Source organism: Dicentrarchus labrax, unplaced genomic scaffold (assembly GCF_905237075.1).
Source record: "Dicentrarchus labrax unplaced genomic scaffold, dlabrax2021, whole genome shotgun sequence".
NCBI lineage: Eukaryota > Metazoa > Chordata > Actinopteri > Moronidae > Dicentrarchus > Dicentrarchus labrax.
In genome coordinates this window covers 1,815,802-1,832,097 of record NW_026136720.1, presented here as the reverse complement: position 1 = coordinate 1,832,097, position 16,296 = coordinate 1,815,802, and the positions used below count along the sequence as shown (strand labels likewise).

The following is a 16,296-nucleotide window of genomic DNA, read 5'->3' as shown; positions in this document are numbered from 1 at the left end:
ACCAGTCAGGATGTATTTGTCGAAATGTTTACAGCCTGGGACAGTTGTGGTCTCTGTAGCTAATTTCCCTGTTTATGACAACATTACGGGGATGATTTTTGTACAACTCACACCTTTAAATTATATTAATGGCTAAGAATATACAGTAAAGGTCCACTACTAACAATGTGCGTGTGGGAATCTATATAAATATTAATATATGTAAGTGAAACCGTAGTAGTAGTGCAAAGAGGGACTGTGAGAAGTGTTGACAGATGTTACAGAGACAAACAGTGCTACGTTACGTGGTTGCTGAGTTATTGCGTCTGACAGCTGCGGTATAATAATAATTATTATTAATAATAATAATAATAATAATAATAATAATTACAGAGGTGTTGTCCATCCTCCTCTGTGGGGTGCCTAAAGTAATATAAAGTATATAATATAATTATAACCTATAATTTATTTGTGGATTATAGGCACCGCTTCATGTACTGCAGGAAGTGACTCCCTCCACACGGTGGCAGTAATGAGACACTGACGAGGGCAGCTGCCGTTAAAGCTACCGCAGAAGAAGAAGCAGACAAACTGTCGGGCGGTAGAGAAGCAGCCATTGTTCAATATCTGCAGTATTAACGGTAAGAACAAACTTTATTTAACTTATTAAACTGTTCAGATTCACATCAGACACAGTCAGTATTCATGTGTTCATGTAAAAATGACTGTTAGCCGCGTCGGTTCCAAACCCCGTTTATAAATCTGCCATTTTAAATTCTGAGTTTGTTCTGTTGTAACACACAGAGTCTTCAGGAGAAGATACTCACATATGTAGAGTCTGTAGGAAGGAAACGTTAGTTCGGCACAAATACAGAACCACACTGATCAACTGTGTGCATGAAATACACGTTATTGTATGAAAATGTCTGTTATTCAACCAAACGACTTATAACAGAAACACACGTTCTCCTGTTAGTGGAGCGAACATGCAGAGACACTAATGTCAGTTCAGAGTAAAAGTACCAGCAGGAGGAGACACACACGTAATCTATCTATCTATCTATCTATCTATCTATCTATCTATCTATCTATCAAGCAAAAAATCTGTGTCTGTCTGTGTCTGTCTGTCTGTCTGTCTGTGTGTCTGTGTCTGTCTGTGTCTGTCTGTGTGTCTGTGTGTGTCTGTCTGTGTGTCTGTGTGTCTGTCTGTGTGTCTGTGTGTGTCTGTCTGTCTGTGTGTCTGTCTGTGTGTCTGTGTGTTGTCTGTCTGTCTGTGTGTCTGTCTGTCTGTCTGTCTGTCTGTGGCTCAAATATCTCTGCAGATCAGGATCAGACTGACCTGAGAGTTTCAACATGGCTTCTGTGTGGTTTAAGGGTGTGAAATGTCGGCTTTGTTTGGACTACAAAGATACCGTTGATAAATTATTTCATAAATTATTTCATAAATTATTTAGAATTCCGCTAGCATTACCAACGACAGCCACCAGAGCCAATCACTGCAGAGCCCTAATGTGTAGTGATTGAGATCCTGACCCACCAAACATCCTGGAAAGTGACAAAGTTACGTTTTTCACTCTAAATTACACAATTCTACATAATCACCAGCAGTAAACTGGACGCTGTCTGACTCCCTCACTCGCAAGACAGAGAATGTTCTCCAGTGGAAAGTAAACTGATGTCTCGGTCCGGAGGGCTGGCGGTGGCGGTGATTTTTGATCACAAACGCTCCGTGAGTTTTTCGCCGGTGACAGACACTGTTTTTTGGGCAGAAATGTGACGAAGAGTCGGTAGGACAGGCGGGAGGACAGACAGGAGGACAGACAGGAGGACAGACGTTTCTCCACGTACAGCTGTGGTATTTTTTTTCCTCATATAAGTTTCCAAAGACAGTTACAGTTACTACGTTACTGTTGTTTGGTCCTGTAACGTTGCTTTGTGGGACATTTCTCTGTATTAAGTTGAGTGAGAGACCTGTGCAGTTATCAGACTGTCTGACCGACACGCCCTCGCTCCGCGCCGTCGGCTTATCCGTTCACACTATTTTGGTAGTTTCAAAACAATTTTTTGATGTGGAAACCCTTACTGCCATTGCTCTGTTGTTGCTGTTGTCACTGCTCATTGTCTCCCATTGTTGCTGTTGTTGTGTTCATCATCATCAGTCACTACTATTAGTGTAGTTGTTGCTACTGTTGTTGCTGTGCGTCTGTCTGTCTGTCTCTCTCTCTCTCTCTCTCTCTCTCTCTCTCTCTCTCTCTCTGATGTATGCTAGCCTATATTACAGGGCTAAATAATATGTCCTGCCCAGTTCATTTACTAGGCTATGCTAGAAGTTAGTCTGTTTATGCTGCCAGGTTTCATCCCATTTCAGATGTATTTCACTTTGTTCTTTCAGAATTTATATGTGCTGACCATGAGGTGTGGTACTTTCACATTAGTGGAATGGGGTTCATCTCCCTACAGTGTCCTTGCTAAAAGCCAAATTACATGAAAACACAATAGTTATAAATCTACACATTTCACAACAAACCTAAATGTCCCTGACGTCCCACCTTCAAACACAACCTCATTTGGCCATCCATGAAAAAGCTACTTAACCTCCCACTTTTCTATAGCAATACATACTTCCTACGGGCACTGCACTAGTTAAACTAATGTAACAAACCTGTGTGTGTGTGTGTGTGTGTGTGTGTCTGTGTGTTACAGATGTGGGATTTGTCTCCGTTCTCAGTGTCTCCAGCTGTGAGTCTGCTGTCCAGATGTGTCTCAAGAGGAGTTCTGTCTCAGGTCTGTATCTCTATCAGGTCATTTTGTCTATTGATGATGATCATACTATATGTATACAGTTTTACATATTTATATATAACTATATATGGACTGCCCTTCAGGAAATTATTGAATGAATATATTGAATGAAACTTTGAATATATGGAATGAAATGTCATGTGATCGAGGCATTGCACAATCTTGTGTTATTGATATTGATATTATTCAGTGAGGATGTTACTGTGGGGCTGAAGCTGCACAGAATCGGAATCAGTCCTAACTGATGAACAGATCATTAACACCCTGGAGAATGTTACTGTCGCTCTACGTTCAGACACAATGAATCAATGGATCAATGTGGGTGATTCTTACAGTATCTGTATCTACTGTAATGACTCTATATCGTATAATAAACTTCTCCTTTAGTTCAGGAAGTCCCTGCAGCAGTCTTTACACCCAACTGTTTGCGGAGTTTACCTCCATTAAATAACCACACAGAGCCCTGCACACACTCCCCATTGTGCTGTTTATGAAGGAGACTCAAGCCTCATCCAACTTCCTGTTTTAGCAAACGTCTCATGTTTGATGTGTGAAACAGTGCAAACGTTGCTGTGTATATATAATATTCAGCTTCACCCTCCTGCAGGTTGCTGCTGAACAGACATGGACCACATATAATGATAATAATAATAATAATAATAATAATAATTATATAGAAAACCTTATACGTGACTTTAAGGGTGCAATGTATGTTTGACCCTTCGTACAACCTGAATATAAAACTACTAGAATTATATATATTACATATATAAAATAGCAATGAAAAAAAAAACATATCAAAAATGTGATGAGTCATGTGACCTTCCAGCTTAATTTAACTAAAGGTTCACAATCATTACTGCTGTTTAACAGATTATAATCAATACAGTGATATCAGAAAGAGATATATAGATTATAATCAATACAGTGATATCAGAAACAGATATACACGTTATAATCAATACAATAATATCAGAAACAGATGTACACATAATCAATACAGTAATATCAGAAACAGATGTACACATTATAATCAATACAGTAATATCAGAAACAGATGTACACATTATAATCAATACAGTAATATCAGAAACAGATGTACACATTATAATCAATACAGTCATATCAGAAACAGATGTACACATTATAATCAATACAGTGATATCAGAAACAGATATATAGGCTATAATCAATACAATGATATCAGAAACAGATGTATAGGTTATAATCAATACAGTAATATCAAAAACAGATACACATCATAATACAGTAATATCAAAAACAGATACACATCATAATACAGTAATATCAAAAACAGATACACATCATAATACAGTAATATCAGAAACGGATATATAGGTAATAATCAATACAGTAATATCAGAAACAGATATACACATCATAATACAGTAATATCAGAAACAGATATATAGGTAATAATCAATACAGTAATATCAGAAACGGATATATAGGTAATAATCAATACAGTAATATCAGAAACGGATATATAGGTTATAATCAATACAGTGATGTCAGAAACAGATATATAGGTTATAATCAATACAGTAATATCAGAAACAGATATATAGGTTATAATCAATACAGTGATATCAGAAACAGATATACACATCATAATCAATACAGTAATATCAGAAACAGATATACACATCATTATCAATACAGTGATATCAGAAACAGATATACACATCATTATCAATACAGTGATATCTGAAACAGATATATAGGTTATAATCAATACAGTGATATCAGAAACATATATTTATATATATATATATATATTTATATATATATATATATATATATATATATATAGGTTATAATCAATACAGTGATATCAGAAACAGATATATAGATTATAATCAATACAGTGATATCAGAAACAGATATACACGTCATAATCAATACAGTAATATCAGAAACAGATATACACGTCATAATCAATACAGTAATATCAGAAACAGATATATAGGTTATAATCAATACAGTAATATCAGAAACAGATATATAGGTTATAATCAATACAGTGATATCAGAAACAGATATACGGTATTATCAATACAGTGATATCAGAAAACAGATATACAGGTTATAATCAATACAGTGATATCAGAAACAGATATAGCAATAGCAAATGTATGTTCCATTTTGTTACCTTGTGTACAGGTCTATTGTATTGGTGTACAGGTGTATCGGTATACAGGTGTATTGTATCTGTGTACAGGTGTATCGATGTACAGGTATATCAGTGTACAGGTGTATTTCAATTCAATTCAATTCAATTTTATTTGTATAGCGCCAATTCATAACAGAAGTTATCTCAGGACACTTTTCAAATAGAGCAGGTCTAGACCGAACTCTTTAACATTAGTTACAGAGACCCAACAGTACCACCATGAGCAAGCACTTGGCGACAAGGGCAAGGAAAAACTGCCTGTTAAAAGGCAGAAACCTAGGACAGATCCTCCGGCTCTAGGTGGGTGGTCGTCTGTCTCGACCAGTTGAGAGAGAGAGAGAGGGGAGAGAGAGAGAGAGAGAGAGAGAGAGAGAGAGAGACACAGACAGACAGACAGACAGGTGCACAGCAACAACAGTATTGGCAATGACAGTCAAGCAGGACCATGGCAGGAGGCTCCACCAGGATCCATGAGAACCTGCGAGACGAGAAAGCACAAGAACTCCGGGGAAGAAGTGGAGTTAGTAACATGCATTAAAGGGACATGAATGAGTGCAGAAAGAGAGAGGAAGAGAGTAGCTCAGTGCACCATGGGAAATCCCCCGATAGTCTAGGCCTATAGCAGCATAACTAAGGGATGGTTCAGGACTCACCTGATCCAGCCCTAACTATAAGCTTTATCAAAGAGGAATGTCTTAAGCCTACTCTTGAATGTGGTGAGGGTGTCTGCCTCCCGAACCACAACTGGAAGCTGGTTCCACAGGAGAGGAGCTTGGTAACTGAAGGCTCTGGCTCCTGTTCTACTTTTAGAGACTATAGGAACCACAAGTAGCCCAGCATTCAGAGAACGTAGTGTTCTAGTGGGGTAATAGGGTACTATGAGCTCTTTAAGATATGAAGGGGCCTGACCATGAAGAGCTTTATAGGTGAGGAGGAGTATTTTAAATTCAATTCTACATTTTATAGGGAGCCAATGCAGAGTAGCTAGTACAGGAGAGATGTGATCTCTTTTTCTAGTTCCTGTCAGTACTCGTGCTGCAGCGTTCTGAATTAATTGGAGCGTTTTAATGGACTTATTGGGGCAACCTGATAATAAAGAGTTGCAGTAATCCAGCCTTGAAGTAACAAATGCATGGATTAGTTTTTCTGCATCTGTCTGTGATAGGATGTGTCTAATTTTTTCTAATATTACGTAAATGAAAGAAGGCAGTCCTAGAGGTCTGCTTTATGTGGGAGTTAAATGACAAATCCTGATCAAAGATAACTCCAAGATTCCTGACAGTGGTGCTAGAGGCTAAGTTAATGCCATCTAGAGTGACTATATCTTTAGACAATGAGTCTCTAAGGTTTTTGGGGCCAAGAACAAGAATTTTGTTTTTTTCTGAGTTTAACATCAGAAAATTGCAGGTCATCCAGGATTTTATGTCCTTAAGACATGTTTGTAATTTAGATAATTGATTAATTTCATTGGGTTTGATTGATAGATATAACTGCGTATCATCTGCATAACAGTGAAAGTTAATGGAGTGATTCCTAATAATGTTGCCTAAAGGGAGCATATATAAAGTAAATAGTATTGGTCCAAGTACAGAACCTTGTGGAACTCCATGACTAACTTTAGTATTTATGGAGGATTCATCGTTAACATGTACAAACTGAGAACGATCTGATAAGTATGACTTAAACCAGGTTAGGGCAGTTCCTTTAATGCCAATTTGATGCTCAAGTCTCTGTAAAAGAATATCATGGTCAATGGTGTCAAATGCAGCACTAAGATCTAATAATACAAGTACAGAGACAAGTCCATTGTCAGAAGCAGTCAGAAGGTCATTATTAACTTTAACCAGAGCTGTCTCTGTGCTATGATGAACTCTAAATCCTGACTGAAAATCCTCAAATAAACTATTGTTATGTAGAAAGTCACACAACTCTTTGGCGACTACTTTCTCCAGAATCTTAGAGAGGAAGGGGAGGTTAGAAATCGGTCTATAGTTGGCTAAAACCCCTGGGTCAAGAGTAGACTTTTTAAGAAGGGGTTTAATTACAGCTACTTTAAAGGACTGTGGTACATATCCTGATAATAAAGAAAGATTAATCATATCCAGTAAAGAAGTGCCAATTAAGGGAACAACTTCTTTAAGCAGCCTAGTTGGGATCGGGTCTAACAGACAGGTTGATGGCTTCGATGAAGAAATGATTGAAGTTAACTGATGAAGATCGATAGCAGAAAAACAGTCTAAATATACATCTAAGTTTACATTGACAGAAATCCCTGAACTTGGAGAGCCACTGATAACCGTTGATGGCAGTTGGTGATTAATTTTTTCTCTAATAGTAATAATTTTATTATAGAAGAAGCTCATGAAGTCATTGCTACTTAAGTTTATGGGGATATGTGGCTCGATAGAGCTGTGACTCTCTGTCAGCCTGGCTACAGTGCTGAAGAGGAACCTAGAGTTGTTCTTATTTTCTTCTATTAGTGCTGAGTAATAGGCTCCTCTGGCATTACGGAGGGCCTTTCTATAAATCTTAAGATCATCTTGCCAATTTGAGCGATATTCTGATAATTTGGAAGAGCGCCATTTCCTTTCAGATTTCCTAGCTATTTGCTTTAACTGGCGGGTTTGGTGGTTATACCAAGGTGCTAGTCTCCTATGTTTTAATAATTTCCTTTTTATAGGAGCGATAGAGTCTAATGTTGATCGTAGTGAGCCTGTAGCACTATCGACAAGATTATCAATTTCAGAGGGACTAAAGTTGTTATAGGACTCTGTTAAATTCAGACATGGCATTGAATTAAACACTGAAGGAATCTCCTCCTTAAATTTAGCTACAGCACTGTCAGATAGACATCTGCTGTAGGAAGTTTTGCCTAATGGCTTATAATCTAATAGTATGAATTCAAAAGTTACTAAATAATGGTCAGATAGGAAAGGATTATGTGGGAAGACTATTAAATGTTCAATATCAATGCCATATGATAAAACAAGGTCAAGAGTGTGATTAAAACAATGAGTTGGTTTATTTACACTCTGACAGAAGCCAATTGAGTCTATTAATGATATAAATGCATTACTAAGGCTGTCATTGTCAACATCCACATGAATATTAAAATCACCTACAATAATTACTTTATCTGATTTAAGGACTAAGCTTGATAGAAACTCTGAAAATTCAGATATAAAATCAGAGTACGGTCCAGGAGCGCGGTACACTATAACAAATAGAACTGGCTGCAGTGTTTTCCAGTTTGGGTGAGAAAGACTAAGAACAAGGCTTTCAAATGAATTATAATTTAGTTTAGGTTTAGGGTCCATTAAAACGCTCGAATCATATATAGCTGCTACTCCACCTCCTCGGCCTGTGCCTCGAGGAATGTGAGTATTAATATGACTGGGGGGGTGGATTCATTTAGGCAAACATACTCCTCGTGGGACAACCAGGTCTCAGTAAGACAAAGTAAATCAATATCATAATCTGATATTAATTCATTCACTAAAACAGCTTTAGAGGACAGAGACCTGATATTTAACAGCCCACATTTCATTCTCTTATTTTGTGCTACTGAGGAGTTGGTTTTAATTTTTATTAGATTTTTATGTTGAACTCCTCTTGTTTTTATTTCTTTAAATAGTTTAGGTGGTCGGGGGACAGACACAGTCTCTATGGGGTTTTGGGTGGGTGACTGTTCTAAAGAAAGCGCAGAGGAGTGTGTAAGACAGCAGCTCTGCTTCCTGGTCCTAACTCTGGACTGTCAGGTTTTAGAAATAAACTTCGCCATATTTCTAGATAAGAGAGCCGCTCCATCCAAAGTGGGATGGATGCCGTCTCTCCTAATCAGACCAGGTTTTCCCCAAAAGGCTTCCAGTTATCAATGAAGCCCACATCGTTTGCTGGACACCACCTCGACAGCCAGCGGTGGAATGACGACATGCGGCTATACATGTCATCACTGGTCACATTGGGGAGGGGTCCAGAGAAAACTACGGTGTCCGACATTGTCTTAGCATAGTTACACACCGACTCCACATTAATCTTAGTGACCTCCGATTGGCGTAAACGGGTGTCGTTACCGCCGACGTGGATAACAATCTTACTGTATTTACGTTTATCTTTAGCCAGCAGTTTTAAATTTGATTCAATGTCGCCCGCTCTGGCCCCAGGGATGCATTTGACTATGGCCGCTGGCTTCGCTAACTTCACGTTTCTGACTATGGAGCTGCCAATAACCAGAGTTGGTTCCTCAGCGGGTGTATCGCTGAGTGGGGAAAATGTATTAGAAACGTGAAGCGGTTGGTGGTGACCTGTGGGCTTCGCCGTTCTAGTCTTCCTTCGCTCAGTCACCCAGCCTCCCTGTCTTCCCGGCTGCTCGGGAACTACTGGGGGATCTACAGAGCTAACAGAAGCTACCTTCAGTCGGACCGCACCGGCTACCGGGGGCTGGCTAACTATAGCGGCTAAAGATATCTCCGTGGTGCGGTGCCGTTCCTCTAACTCACTAAGCCTCGCCTCCAGCGCAGTAAATAAACTACATTTAATACAGGTACCATTATCTTTAAAGGAGGCAGAGGAATAACTGAACATCTGACACACTGAGCAGGACAGAGGAGAGGGAGAGGGAGAAGCCATAGCTAACTGCTAATGCTAATGAAACTAGAGTGTATGAAAAACTTTGAAAGTAGTGAAAAGTCCCTAAAAGAGGGAGAAACTCCGAGTGTTTAAGTAGAACTAGTCTACGTTTAAATGTTAAGCGGGTAAATAACCGCTGTAACGAGTAAAACTAATTTATATTTAGCGTTCACTGACAGAGCTACAGCACCAAACAGTGTACACAGAGCAGGAAGTAAACCGGAAGTGAGTCAGTACGCTTACCGTAGCACGTCCAACCAGATGAAAGCAAAGAATGTTCAGCCAGCTGAAGATGGTATTGTATCTGTGTACAGGTGTACAGATGTATAGGTGTATTGTATCTGTGTACAGGTGTACAGATGTATAGGTGTATTGTATCTGTGTACAGGTGTACAGATGTATAGGTGTATTGTATCTGTGTACAGGTGTATTGTATCTGTGTACAGGTATATCTGTGTTCAGGTGTTTTGTATCTGTGTACAGGTGTACGGCTGCATCCCAATGGGTTACCACCTGAAAGCTGTATGTTCTCCAGACCCAATGTTCTGTCTCTACCTGTCTGCAGGAGCAAATAGACTCCGCCTCCTCCAGGCTTAGCCCTGCGTTCTCCTCTGACCTGAAGGAGGCTGAACAGCGAATCACAGCGCAGAGACAGCTGGACAAGGTAATCCTCAGTGTGATGTCACATCAATATTAGTTTTTGTTTATATAAAGTTTTTACTGGATTTCAGATTATAATATATAAATTAGTATTTATTCATTGATTTATTTAATATTCTGCAATATTAAAACAATGTAAAAAAAAAATAATAATTTACTGGAGTTTACAAATGTTTTTCTTCTTTCTGCTCTTTGCTTTATTCAGAGAAAACTTTCTGTTGATGAACTGGATGTGAAAAGTTTAAAGATTATTTGTTGTAATATTTCTTTAGTAATATTTCCTTTGTGTTAACCTGCAGTGTTTTCTTATATAACTCGTGTATATAAATGTTGCAGCTGCAGCTCCAGTTGGATCTGCTGAAGATTGAGAAGGAAAGCGCCGACGTTACTCACAGTTTCTACCTCGGTGAGAGTCTTTTTCTTCTGCTAACCGATGTTCTGTCACAGCGTGGCGTCGTTTACTTGCCGTACTGTCACAGCGTGGCGTCGTTTACTTGCCGTACTGTCACAACGTGGAGTCGTTTACTTCCTGTAACCGTAACATTAGCTCAGGGTTAACTGATGTTTGCTGTACGTCACTGCTGCTCGGTGTGAAATGGGAGGAGGAAACTGTGAGGTTATTAATCTCTTCCTCTCCTGCAGCCCAGAGGTTCCACATGGTCCAGATGTTCTGTGGTCACCTGCAAGACCTCCTGAAGGATCAGAACAGTCTAAGGCAGAGACTGATGAGACCTCTGGGTCACACCAACCTGCCTGTTCAGGCTCACCTGCACAAGTAAGCACCTGTCTGACAGCACTCTGTACTGCTGCTTCTGATGCTGTGATCGATCACAGAACTGATAACTGATCATAGTCACATCATTCACAGCTCACTAGGTGGTTCATTAATTACTGAGTAAACTATAGATAGATATCAATAACAGCAGAGAACAGCTGATAAACTGAACAATGAAGCCAAACAGTGAACTCAACTACTGCAGGAAGTTTGAGGAAAATTGGAGATTTCATTATTTCCTGTGATTATTGATCAGAAATTAGCTTTACTGATATTTTGATATAATTCTCTGTCGGTCAATACACAGTGTTCAATAATAATATTTATAATTAAAAACAACAGTTTCAGTTTGTTTGGCTGCTTTTATGTTTTGTTTTTTTTTTTGTTTTTTTTATGTAAAGTGTCTGAGTATTTAGAAAAGCGCTTATAAATAAAATGTATTATTATTATTATTATTATTTTATTCACACCAATGATATATAAATATATTTATCAATCATTGAGTGATGGGTTTGGGTTATCATGCTATATCATGATATACTATTTGTTGACCCTAAATGACCCAACAGATACTGGAAATGCTATTTTAAACCTAAACACACAAACAAAAACCTTGATGGATATTTATTTATAACAAAAATGGATTAAAGTCAGTCGAAACATTCCTGATAATGTGATGAATGTTATCAGTTTCTACTGATTAACTGACCAGGGCTCCTCTCGTGGGGGTGGTATATCAGGGCTCCTGTCAGTGCAGACAGTGAACAGAGCGTAACGTAAATATAGTAAGATTGTTATCCACGTTGGCGGTAATGACACCAGATTACGCCAATCGGAGGTCACTAAAATTAATGTGGAGTCGGTGTGTAATTATGCTAAAACTATGTCGGACTCCGTAGTTTTCTCTGGACCCCTGCCCAATGTGACCAGTGATGACATGTATGGCCGTATGTCGGACTTCCACTGCTGGCTGTCGAGGCGGTGTCCAGCAAATGATGTGGGCTTCATTGATAACTGGAAGCCTTTTTGGGGAAAACCTGGTCTGATTAGGAGAGACGGCATCCATCCCACTTTGGATGGAGCGGCTCTCTTATCTAGGAATATGGCGAAGTTTATTTCTAACGTGAAAGTATAAAACGTGATACTTCCTGTTGCCACTAGGTGGCACTCTGACTATTACCGAATATTATCACATAGACATGTTCAGGGCGGGACTCTTATCGAACATGTGAAGTTTCGTTGCAGTCGGATCATGTACGCAGAAGTTATGACGAATCCCTCTTTCATGGCGAAGGTTTGAAATTGGATGCCACGGGACGCCACACCATGGGCACAATGTTGGACGAAAAAAACTGACTGCACTGACCAATTTTGAAGTAGATCCAATAAAACCTGTAGGAGGAGTTAGTTAAAATAGAAGCCCTGAAATGCCAAAAATGCCATCACAGTGTGACATTCGTTCAAAATGGCCAACTTTGACGGCACGCCACAGACACGCCCTTCAACGTACAGTCACAAATAGCACAACTTGTAATCAGCAATATTATTCAAGAGTACTGTCCAGTTTTGAAGCAGATCTGATAAATTCCCTAGGGGTTTGTTTGTTCAAATACAAGACCACAGACTTCAAAATGGCCAACTTTGACGGCACGCCACGGACACGCCCTTCCATGTACAGTCAGAAAATGAACAGCGTTCATTCAGCAACATTTTTTGACTGGACTGACCAATTCTGAAGCAGATCCGATAAATTCCCTTGGAGGAGTTTGTTCAAATACAAGGCGAAAATTCACCAAAAATGACCACGGACTTAAAAATGGCCAACTTTGACGGCACGGCACGGACACACACTTCAACGTAGAGTCACAAATTGAGCAGCGTTCATTCAGTACCATTTTATGACTGTACTGACCAATTTTGAGGCAGATCCCAGAAATTCCCTAGGAGGAGTTCGTTCAAATACAAGCCCAAAAAGTCAAAATGACCACAAAATGATGAAAATTAAAAACGAAATTGCAGACGTCCTGCAGGTTTTGGGGCATGGGTACAAGAGGCTTTTCTGCTTCTTTTATCATGATACACATGCGTAGCAATTTTCGTACATGTGGGCCTTACATGTCTTGGGGGCTGATTCTGGGGGGCGTGGCTTAGACGTTTGGCGGCGCCCGTGCACGGGGACAATGTCATATCGGTAGTTTTGCTACGTTTAAATTTTGTGCAAATTTTCATGACTTTCTGAGCATGTTGCGGGGGCCAAATATGCGGTCGTACTGGCAGAAAAATAATAATAATTCCTAGAAGAACAAAAGGGTCCTTGCACTTGTTAGTGCTTGGTCCCTAATAATAATAATAATAATAATAATAATAATAATACATTTTATTTAAAAAGGGCTTTTCTGAAAGGCTTGTTTCATTAACGTAATATTAAAAAAATTAGACACATCCTATCACAGACGGATGCAGAAAAACTAATCCATGCATTTCTTACTTCAAGGCTGGATTACTGCAACTCCTTATTATCAGGTTGCCCCAATAAGTCCATTAAAACGCTCCAATTAATTCAGAACGCTGCAGCACGAGTACTGACAGGAACTAGAAAAAGAGATCACATCTCTCCTGTACTAGCTTCTCTGCACTGGCTGCCTGTAAAATGTCGAACAGAATTTAAAATCCTCCTCCTCACCTATAAAGCTCTTCATGGTCAGGCCCCTTCATATCTTAAAGAGCTCATAGTACCCTATTACCCCACTAGAACACTACGTTCTCTGAATGCTGGGCTACGTGTGGTTCCTATAGTCAGAGCCTTCAGTTACCAAGCTCCTCTCCTGTGGAACCAGCTTCCAGTTGTGGTTCGGGAGGCAGACACCCTCACCACATTCAAGAGTAGGCTTTACGTTCCTCTTGATAAAGCTTATAGTTGGGGCTGGATCAGGTGAGTCCTGAACCATCCCTTAGTTATGCTGCTATAGGCCTAGACTATCGGGGGATTTCCCATGATGCACTGAGCTCCTCTCTTCCTCTCTCTCTCTTTCTGCACTCATTCATGTCCCATTAATGCATGTTACTAACTCCACTTCTTCCCCGGAGTTCTTGTGCTTTCTTGTCTCGCAGGTTCTCATGGATCCTGGTGGAGCCTCCTGCCATGGTCCTGCTTGACTACACTTGCCAATATCACTGATATTAGTGTTATTATTATTATTATAAAGTATTATTATAGCTACGGTTACTGTTGTTGCTGTTGTCACTGCTCATTGTCCCCCATCTTTGCTGTTGTCATGTTCATCATCATCAGTCACTACTATTAGTGTAGTTGTTGCTACTGTTGTTGCTGTGCACGTGTGTGTGTGTCTCTCTCTCTCTCTCTCTCTCTCTCTCTCTCTCTCTCTCTCTCTCTCACCCCAACTGGTCGAGACAGACAACCACCTACCTAGAGCCGAAGGATCTGTCCTAGGTTTCTGTTGCCCTAGGTTTTCCTTGCCCTTGTCGCCAAGGTCTTGCTCATGGTGGTACTGTTGGGTCTCTGTAAATAATGTTATAAGGAGTTCGGTCTACACCTGCTCTATTTGGAATGGAATTGAATTGAATTGAACAGAGCCAGGGTCATGGGGGGGCCGAGGCTCACTGATGCAGGTGGGGAGTGAAGGCTCGGGGTAGGGTTGACCCAGACAGGGTCCACATCCAGAGAAGACTAGCATTGTGTTGTTGTGTTGCAGGTTTGTGGTGGATGCTGTGAAGATGCTGCTGGACTTTATCGAGACTCTGGAGGAGAACCTGATCTCAGTCCGCTCCAGTCCGGCTGCCAGAGACCGTCTCGCTCAGCTGGTGAGCCAAATAATCCAATTAAATTCTTCCAACAAAATAATCTCCAAGTATGTGGGAAAGTAACTTTTATTCAGCCGTTATTAACTCCAGAACAGAAAGAGAAACTGACACTTTCTCGCCATCATTTAAGAATGAAATGGACGGGGCACCCGGTTAGCTCAGTCGGTAGAGCTGGTGAACCATGTTGGTAGTTGCTGCAGCAGCCTGGGTTCGGATCCGACCCGTGGCCCTATGCTCCGTGTCATCCCCTCTCTCTCTGGCCCCCTTTCCTGTCTATCTTCGGCTGTCACTATCAATAAAGGCAATAAAGGCCAAAAAAATAATGAAATGGACAATTTTACCGATTTCACACATGGCGACTGTGACGATACAATGAGTAAATAATAATTAGTTCTGACTTTGATCTGTTCATGTCATCCATTCTGATTGTTTCTTTTAGCCAAAAATATATTTTATTCCTTTAATTCCTTGAAAATATATATTGTTTCTGGACAGGCATGTAAACTCATCTCTCTCTCTCTCTCTGTATCAGAACGCCTCTCTTGCCCAGTTACTGGCTCACGTAGCGGAGGTCGAGTGTTTGTCCAATCAGGTTCTCCGGTGTAAGGAAGTCTGCAGCTGCAGTACGCAGAGTGACAGCTCTGCATGCTGACCCCTGACCTTCCTCCTCCTCCTGTTCCTCCTGCTGGATGGACAAGACGTTGTCTTGTTGTACTCGGTGTTAACTTTCTTTATTGTGTTTGTTGCAGTTATTGTGTCAAATATTGATTACTTAATTTTTCTTGGAATAAAATCAGATTTTGTAAGAAACCATGAATCCTGTTTGATCTCTGCCGTCGGCCATTTTATGACTTCCAGCTGTGTGTAGCTGAGGAGAACACCTGCACCACTCCCCTGGCAGATATCTGAAATATATTTACATCTACAGTTGTACACATCTCATGTACATCACCTCCATTGTTCTCCTGACCTCGGTCTCATCTGGAGAAGCACTAGAAATTCAGTTATGGAAATAAAATGAGGATATGTGCATTATTTTTTAGATTTTAATGACAAGTGCTGCTACTGCCGAACTCAACAGTCTTATCCAACACATTATATTGAACCCTTCATCCTGTTACAGTTTGTATAATCACTCATAGCCTTTATTCCACTCTATACTCACATTTTCAAAACTTTACAGTTAACATCCATCTGTTACCATATGAACACAATTTATGTTGTTTTCACACAATATGCAATCAATGAACATTTTTCTAAAATGTTCAAATTTTTATTACATACAAGATGACCCTAAACCAAAATGATGGATCTTCCTGTCATTGCTTCACACACAGCAAATAAAACCTAATGTTCAAAATCTTAAATATAGAAAAAAGCCTCAACAGCTCAAAAGCTTTATCAAAAGAGTTGATGAGCATTTATGAAAGAACAT

At 39.8% G+C, this 16,296-nt stretch overlaps 1 protein-coding gene across 1 annotated transcript; it reads left to right on the top strand.

The window, feature by feature from the left end:
- The first annotated feature begins 504 nt into the window (after positions 1-504).
- On the top strand, positions 505-15,671 carry haus2 (HAUS augmin like complex subunit 2). Its single transcript, XM_051380904.1, has 7 exons — positions 505-620; positions 2,683-2,763; positions 10,170-10,268; positions 10,601-10,670; positions 10,907-11,039; positions 14,753-14,861; positions 15,394-15,671. The coding sequence occupies exons 2-7, from the start codon at positions 2,683-2,685 to the stop codon at positions 15,511-15,513; spliced, it is 612 nt and encodes a 203-aa protein (XP_051236864.1). The 5' UTR covers positions 505-620; the 3' UTR covers positions 15,514-15,671.
- The last annotated feature ends 625 nt before the right edge of the window (positions 15,672-16,296 follow it).

Excerpts from the sequence above, each read along its gene's own strand:
- haus2 (XM_051380904.1), top strand. The coding sequence starts at position 2,683 with ATGTGGGATTTGTCTCCGTTCTCAGTGTCTCCAGCTGTGAGTCTGCTG. Across the intron at positions 10,269-10,600 it reads CGCAGAGACAGCTGGACAAG|CTGCAGCTCCAGTTGGATCT; the intron begins GTAATCCTCAGT and ends TAAATGTTGCAG. Across the intron at positions 10,671-10,906 it reads TACTCACAGTTTCTACCTCG|CCCAGAGGTTCCACATGGTC; the intron begins GTGAGAGTCTTT and ends CCTCTCCTGCAG.